The sequence below is a fragment of the Hipposideros armiger genome, unplaced genomic scaffold, assembly GCF_001890085.2.
Source record: "Hipposideros armiger isolate ML-2016 unplaced genomic scaffold, ASM189008v1 scaffold_40, whole genome shotgun sequence".
Taxonomy (NCBI): Eukaryota; Metazoa; Chordata; class Mammalia; order Chiroptera; family Hipposideridae; genus Hipposideros; species Hipposideros armiger.
The window spans coordinates 5,244,243-5,252,509 of record NW_017731390.1 but is presented as its reverse complement, the minus strand read 5'-3'; the positions used below and the strand labels follow the sequence as shown (position 1 = coordinate 5,252,509).

General features: G+C 39.4%; 1 protein-coding gene across 1 annotated transcript; it reads left to right on the top strand.

Moving 5' to 3' along the window:
- Positions 1-5,334, top strand: KRT26 (keratin 26). The gene is made up of 8 exons (XM_019638569.1): positions 1-441; positions 1,491-1,573; positions 1,984-2,140; positions 2,271-2,432; positions 2,522-2,647; positions 3,005-3,222; positions 4,517-4,584; positions 5,183-5,334. The coding sequence occupies exons 1-8, from the start codon at positions 1-3 to the stop codon at positions 5,332-5,334; spliced, it is 1,407 nt and encodes a 468-aa protein (XP_019494114.1).
- The last annotated feature ends 2,933 nt before the right edge of the window (positions 5,335-8,267 follow it).

Here is an 8,267-nt window from a genome sequence, read left to right as displayed (position 1 = left end):
ATGTCCTTTCGGCTTTCTAGTGGATCCAGGCAGGTCTGCTCACGAGCTGGCTCTGGTCGGCTGCCTGGTGGAGGAGCAGGCTTTGGGGCTGGGAATGTGTGTGGGGGGTTGGGGGCAGGAAGCAGCTTTTCTTGTCCTCTTGGGAGCGTTTCTTCTGCAGGGGGTTTCTATAATGGTGGTGGAGGGTTGGGAAGTGGCATCTGTGCTGGTTTTCCTGGAAATGAGCATGGCCTCCTCTCTGGGAATGAGAAGTTGACCATGCAGAACCTCAATGACCGCCTGGCATCCTACCTGGACCATGTGCATGCCCTGGAGGAGGCCAACGCAGACCTTGAGCAGAAAATCAAGGTCTGGTATGAGAAATATGGGCCTGGTTCTTGCCGGGGACTCAATCATGACTATAATAGCTATTTCTCAGTCATTGAAGATCTTAAAAGGGAGGTAAGAAATACGAATTTGCATACTTTTACTACTTTGCATGTGCATGACCTAAAAAGGACAAAATATTAAATGTGTTTAGCAAATGTATGTGTTGCAGAATTTGCCCACTCTATATTCCTAGTGCTTAGGGCACTGCCTGGCGATAAAAATTTGTGGAATTAATTAATGAAAGAGAAAGTTTCCAAATAGATATAGTCACAACAACATGGATGGACCTAAAGAATATTATGCTCAGTGAAATAAGTCAGACCGAGAAAGACAAATACCATATGATCTCACTTATATGTGGAATCTAAGGAACAGAATAAACAAGCAAACAAAATGGAAGCAGGCTCAAAGATATAAAAAAAAAACTGATAGTTGATAGATAGGAGGGGGGTGGGGATGGGCGAGAAGGTGAAGGGATTAGACGGTACAAATTGGTTGTCACAATGTAGTCATGGGGATGTGAAATACAGTAGGGGGAATATAATCAACAATGTTGTAAAATGTAGCATGTCAGACAGGCATTGGACTTATAAGGGGAATCACTTCATAGACTGTGTAGATGCCTGACCACTGTGCTACACACCTGAAGCTGAAGTAGAATAATATTGAATGTCAACTATAATTAAATATATATAGTATATGCGTATATGGTCACAGGATGTAAAGTACAGCATAGGGAATATAATCAATAATCAACAGCTATATACGATGCTGAGGGTTAGTAGATTGGGAGGGTTATCACTTTGTGAGGGGTGTAAATGTCTAACTATTACGCTTTGTATACCTGAAACTAATAAACAAATGGATATAATCACTTTGTTGATCTTATATTTAGTTTATCTTTTTTAATCAAAAGTAATAAAACTATCCATTATTGCAAAAGCTTATACTTTGTCTCTTAAGCTCTGGACATTGGTTATCTGAAGAAAATTCAGATTCCCTTACTGGTAGCAAAAATGATACTAAAATAGATGCTTGATAGGTTAAGAAGAATCACACTTAACTCTGGAGTCTCCCTTGACTTTTGGAATTTAACATTTTGCACAATCTACCTTATTTAGATTACTTCTGTGACCACCTGTAATGCCAGCATTGTTCTACAAAATGACAATGCCAAACTGACTGCAGATGACTTCAGGCTGAAGTAAGTAAAAGCAATTAATTATAATACTACATAATAGGTAAAAATACTACATTTGGAGTAAAGAACATATCTTTTGCTTTGAAAACCAGTATGTTTTTATAAAGTCAGCCTAGATCACTGAAGAAATTAAATTAAATTTGTCCTTATAAAAAGAGCTATCATAAATTTCAAACAATATTTTTATCCACCTGTTAAGCACATTGAATGACAAAATTCAACTCTGAAGAAACAGCTCCTCCAAAATAATATTCATAAATCAGGAGGTATTATAGAGTGTTTCACCACTATGCCATCGCAATGAGCTTCAGAAGTGCGAACAGACATATCTTTCAGTCTATGAAATGTCTGGAAAAGTTACTCTCTGCACCTGCCTACGATTACAGTTCTCAAGCTTTTTAATCACCTTTCAGGTATGAAAATGAGTTTGCCCTATACCAGAATGCTGAGGCAGACATCAATAGTCTGCACAGAGTGATGGATGAGCTGACCCTTTGTACAACCGACCTGGAGATACAGCGTGAAACACTCAGTGAGGAACTGGCATACCTCAAAAAAAATCACAAGGAGGTAAGGAACCTGTAGGGTGGCTTCGTATAGTATAAGGTTTCCTTCCTCGGGTCCACTGATCATTTCACCACAGAGCGCGACTCTCAATCAAAACTCTACCTTGAGTTTTAATACTGATCCCTTTGTCTAGGAAATGGCGGTCCTACAGTGTACAGCAGGGGGGAATGTGAACGTGGAGATGAATGCAGCCCCGGGAGTGGACCTAACTGTGCTGTTGAACAATATGAGGGCCGAATACGAGGACTTGGCCGAGCAGAACCGCAAAGACGCTGAGACCTGGTTTCACCAGAAGGTATATATGGGGCAAATCCCACACCCAGGGCTCGCGTGTTCAGTGGGCCACCAAGTCGGTCACTAACCTTTCTGACAATTATGCTTCAGAGCGCTTCGCTGCAACAACAGATTTCTGATGATGAGGGAGCAGCCTCAGTAGCCAGAAATGAGCTGATGGAACTGAAGCGCAATCTGCAAATCCTGGAAATAGAGCTTCAGTCCCTCGTGGCCACGGTTCGTAGGAATCACCACTGATGTGAATGAGTGAGTGTGTGTGTGTGTGTGTGTGTGTGTGTGTGTGTAAGTACTAAATATATAACTAAGTGTATATAACTAAAAATATAAAATATATTAAATATCAAGAATTTTGTCCATAAACATTACTTCTGACTCACCGATCCCAAAAGAGTTTTTTAAAAGACAAACTCTTTTCAATGGAAGGAAAAACTTTTTTTTAACTTTGCTCATACTGATCTTCATGGGAAAGATTTAGACCTCGTACAAATATTTCTTTCTACCTTGAGAATGTTTACAATAGGAACATGTCATTTATCAGTTCCACAGGCGAGCCTAGCTTTGTTCTCCTTTCAGAAACATTCCTACGAATGCTCCTTGGCCGAGACCGAGGGCTACTACCTCCTTCAGCTCCAGCAAATCCAGGATCACATCGGGGCAATGGAGGAAGAACTGCAACAGATCCGAACGGAAACAGAAGGCCAGAAGCTGGAGTACGACCAGCTTCTAGATATCAAAATATTCTTAGAAAAAGAAATTGAAACTTATTGCATATTAATAGACGGAGGAGAAGGGTAAATATTAACAAGTGAAACAAATTAATCTGATAATTAAAAAGTTAACCTCACATCAACTAGGTTTTCTCAGTATACGTGTATACCAATATTGTATCCTAGAATGTCCTACTCTAAAGATCATACTCATATATGGCCTCAGGCATTTATTATTGCATCCAAGTGACATGAAAACAGGCAGCAAAATCAAATTTCTCAGTATGTAAAGTATTTGTAGCTATAATAATATAGAGAACATCTAAACATAGAATGTTCAACAATTCCTGTACTCCCATCCAGGGCGGAAAGTTGCTTTCTGTGACTTAGCGTTGGCTCACATTTCTTATAATAACACACTCTATGTTATTATTACTTCACTAGTTATCATACGTGCACCCTGTATTAAGTGGGTTATTACATTTTCATTTGAAAGATGAGCAATGAAGATACAAGAAGATTTCATTGGAGAAGGCCCCAGTAGCTTGATAGCCAAGAACAACAGCTCTAAAAAATGGCACACCTGGGTGCAGATGACACCATCGGGTGAATCTGAGCACACTGCTTAAGCTCTTTAAACCCCCGTTTCCTTATTGGTAAAACAGTGATCACACCAAAATCATACTTTTAATGACTTTTAACAATTGTGACTCACTATGTAGGTAAATGCTCATGACAGTGGCTTGCACACAAAAGGCACTCGGTAATCAGTGGCTATGACTAAATGTTTGCCCATGGTCACACCATGAGTCAGTAACATCTTAGGCATCTCCCAAGGCCAGTGTCAGCCCTCTACAGCATATTGTCATAAGAACCCAGTGGTGATTTCTCCTTCCTTCAAACAAAGTGCTCTTCACACAATTAATTGTTCACTGTTCTTACAGCACCTTCCATGCCATGTTATAGATAACTTTTTACATGGCATACATGTATTTCCTTTCATTTTCAACAGTGTAAACTGCTTGTATCTTGGCTCTATATTTTCTTCACGCTTAGCCTAGCACCTTCTGTATAGCAGGCACACCAAACATGTTCATTGGCCAGGTGATTGAAAAGTCAGAATGAGAACTTGGGAGTCCCTATATGACTAGAAAGAAAGAGATAATACCTGGATACAAGAAAATTTCTGATCATCAACATCCATTTAATCTCTTCTTTCAATATATTGAAGTCATGAAAAACTACTATCTCTTAAACATAAAAAGAATTTGAATCTTATTGAAACTATAACTCCAAAACTTTTATTCCCAATTCATAGTTATTTATGAGCTCCCTAAAAAAGAAAAAAAAATGCAATAATTTACTCTTCTCTTCACAGAAAAAGCAAGTCCACATGTTGCAAATCAAAATGGCGTGGGCCTGTAAATTCCGAAAATCAAGTCAAAGGTATAAAAGGTTTTTTACTTGCTAAAACTTTTTTAAACTCCAGCAATTGTATTAAGTAAGTCAATTATTTTTTAACTAAATAAGATTGTTTCTAAGTTTACTTCTAAAGAATGAAGGGATAAAGGTAAGTCATTATGACAGCGCTTAATATTTGTATTTCATATTCCTGTAGAACAGATGTGGTCAAATTATGAAATCACTGAAATGGGGAACCAATCTCCCAATATCTTTCTTACTTAGAACCTATTATTTTCAATGCTTTGATAGAAGAGCAACTTTATTTTAAACCACAAAAAAGAGGGCAAATTAATCTTTAAAAGAAAACATTACTTGTTCCGGGCCTGTACTTACTGGGCACTTATGTGTTTTAATCCATGTTTCATTTATGCTTGCAAACACCCACTGCTCTAAAAACAGTGGTAAATGCAAGGGAGAGAGTCTGAGCCTTGCTGAGCACAGGCTTCAAACACAAATGGAGACTTATATCTCCATTTACTGCAAATTTGCAAACTCCAGTTTTAAAAAATGTACTAGTCATGACTAAATGCCTTTCAACCCATTAAGAATGAGCACTAAACTTTCATTTGTTTCATTTTAGACTCAGAAGAAGAAACTGTTGTCGAAACAGTGGGTGAGGAGCTAGATCAACTGGACAATGTCTTTTCACTGAGTGTCTACTCGGTTGAAGAAAAATCCTCTAAAATAAGCAATATTACAATGGAGCAATGTCTACCTTCTAAAGTACCATAATGAAGGAAAAAGGGGTTATTATTATTTTTTTCAATCTGCCTTTGCAAAATGGCATTGGTTAGATAACCCAAGGAAATCATTCCTTTCGGTTCTTAAAAATAAAAAGGCTGGAATTTGTTTTTCTTCTCTTCTTTTTCTCATGTTATTTGCATGTAACCCTTCTCAGGGGGTACATACTGTATGATTTCATTTATACAATATTCTGGAATAGGCAAAATTATAGACAGAAAACTGATTAGGGTTTGTCTGGAGCTGGGGGTGTGGGGAGAGGTTGACTGCAAAGGGAAACGGAATTTGGGGGGAGGAAATAACAGAACTGTTGCATACCTTGACTATGTGGTGGGGGTTACATGACTATGCATTTATCAAAACTCATAGAACTGTATGTTTAAGATGAATTTTACTATACATATATTAAAATCTCAATAAATCCAACTAAAAAGAACTGAAAAAAATTGAAGGAATCTATCCTTTAAAAAAGCATTATTAATAATAGCAAAAAGTTGGAAATAATTGAAAGTCCCTTAATAAAACAGGGGTTAAACAAATTACTTAATATTAGGTTTGGCCCTGAGTAAAATAACAAAATAACAGGACTTTACACAGATAGAAGTTTATTTCTCTCACACACAAAAATCCAGAGGTAGGCTATTCAAGGCTGGGATGGTCGCTTTGCAGCAGGGCAGCCTCAGAGACCCAGGTTCCTTTCCACTTTCAATTCTGCCATTCCCCAGATGTGGCCCCGGCTCATAGTCCACTATGAAGCTCCAGCCATCCCACCCATTTCAGCAGAGTGGAGGGAAAAGGGAGGAGATGGGACAAAGACTTGTGTCAGCTCCTCATAGATAAAGTTTCTAGAACACACCACATATACTTCTGCTTACACCATATTGACTAGCTTAATCACCCAACCACTTAGCTGCAAAGAACGCTGGAAAAAGTAGTCTTTATGGTGGGCAGCTATTGCCTAGTGATAAATTGGGGATCAACCAACAATTTCTACCACAGTAGGGACCTATTCATGTTCTAAGGCACATGATATAAAGTGAACAAAACAAGTTACAGAACAATGCATACAACACAGATGATTCACATGTGGCAGATGTGTGTTTACCTGCTATGTATATATGCAAATGCATAACAAACCACCTGGAAGTGTGCAAACATCTAGAAGGGTAAATTATAGTAACTTGACAAAGTAAGGAGGATAGAAGAGAGAGAAAGGTGAGGAAGGACTTTAACGCTTTATTCTATGCTCTTAGATATTGCTTGATTTGTTTACATCAAGAATGTTTTCGTTCAGAGCATAGAATGGTGGCTGTCACGTTTATATCAACGTTATTCACAATAACCAAAAGGTGGCTGCAACCCAAGTGTCCACCTACTGATGAATGGATAAACAAAATATGGTACATACATGCAATGGAACATTATTCTGCCTTTTAAAAAAAGGACATTCTAGGGCTGGCCGAGTGGCACGATGGTTAAGAACTGGCTTGGGACACCAGAGGGCCCCGGTTCGGATCCCACATATGAGGGCCAGTGACACTGCCCTCCACAGCTAAGATGCTGAACAACAGCTCAACCTGGAGCTGGGCTGCCGTCAGTCGCTGGTGACAGCGTAGGCTGCAGCCCCTGCTACAGTGGGTTGCCATGGGCTACCGTGTGTAGCCAGCAGCCGCAGTGAGCAGCCGTCCAGAAGCCGGCGATTGATCTGCCTCGCCTGGGAAGAGCGCAATGATGGTGCCAACTTGGGCCAGTGAAGCAACGTCCTCCACAACTAGACTGAAGAACAAAACAACAGCAACTTGTCTGTTCCCCTTCCCCCAATTCCCCAGCGCTGTTCCCATCCCCCCAATTCCCCAATAAAAATCTTTTAAAAAAGTACATTCTAACACATGCTACAACACAGATAAATTTTGATGACATTATACTAAGTGAAATAAGCCAGACACAAAAAGAGAAATCATGTATGATTCCGCTTATCCCAAGTGCCCAGAACAGTGACTGGCACATAGTAGGTGTTTTGTAAATATTTGTTAAATAAATATGAATGATTGAATCCATATGTTCACAACAGCCTCACATAATAAATATTCATGGAAATTTTGTCCATAAGCCAATTTCCAGATTTTCCAAAAATTTCCGTTAACAGTTAGGGTTTTCAATAAATATATGGGAATCCACAACCAGTAAATAATTAGCTTCCTGGTGACTTTCACCTAAGCTAAACCACAATGAAGGAAAAACAGATGAAATATTTCCTTCTGGGTTTGCTTCAAATTTTGCTGGGTCAGGAAACACGTTAATGTCCTTCTAAACTCCCACAACCCAGAATAGCAATTAGGGGTGTGTTCTTAATTACCAAAATGGGTAAGAGAAGGCAGCTATCCCTAGACATAAGTGAGTGTCAACAAAATATGATGCATGTCAGCCAAAATGGAAGTTACTTCCCATCAGAAACAGTGGCAAGAGGGGTGGGAGTGGGAGATGGAGGTGGGTGGACTCGGGACTCAAGGACCAGATGGGGGAAGATAATGATTCCAGTTCTGTTCTCTACTTATGTGGAAAGAATTGTGAAAAATAAAAGCAGGAAAAGCCTCAAAAGCATCAAAATCTGCCTTGGCATAATAGCCCAAAACCATGACGCCAGATTTTTATGGTGTGGTGGACTGATGGGTTTTATCTTCTAAGGAGGGAAGTGAAGAATGACTCACTCCCAATTTTAAAATGTAATAAGGAACCTGAAATTGCTCCACCCAGACCCATTTCTCAGATAACCACCAACCTGAGGGCAACTGCCCTCCTACAGAAATCAGCCCAGCAAAGTTAGTTACTAATTAGGAAAAATCATCCAATTATGCGAACTTGCTGAGGCTGGCAAGCCACGTTTTACTCTGTGTAGGCAGAATTTCATCCAGAGCACACTTGAG

What these genes read in the sequence shown, in the direction of transcription:
- KRT26 (XM_019638569.1), top strand. Translation starts at nt 1, where the DNA reads ATGTCCTTTCGGCTTTCTAGTGGATCCAGGCAGGTCTGCTCACGAGCT. An exon ending in AGACCTGGTTTCACCAGAAG is followed by an intron (nt 2,433 to 2,521) that starts GTATATATGGGG and finishes ATTATGCTTCAG; the next exon opens with AGCGCTTCGCTGCAACAACA. An exon ending in TTCCGAAAATCAAGTCAAAG is followed by an intron (nt 4,585 to 5,182) that starts GTATAAAAGGTT and finishes GTTTCATTTTAG; the next exon opens with ACTCAGAAGAAGAAACTGTT.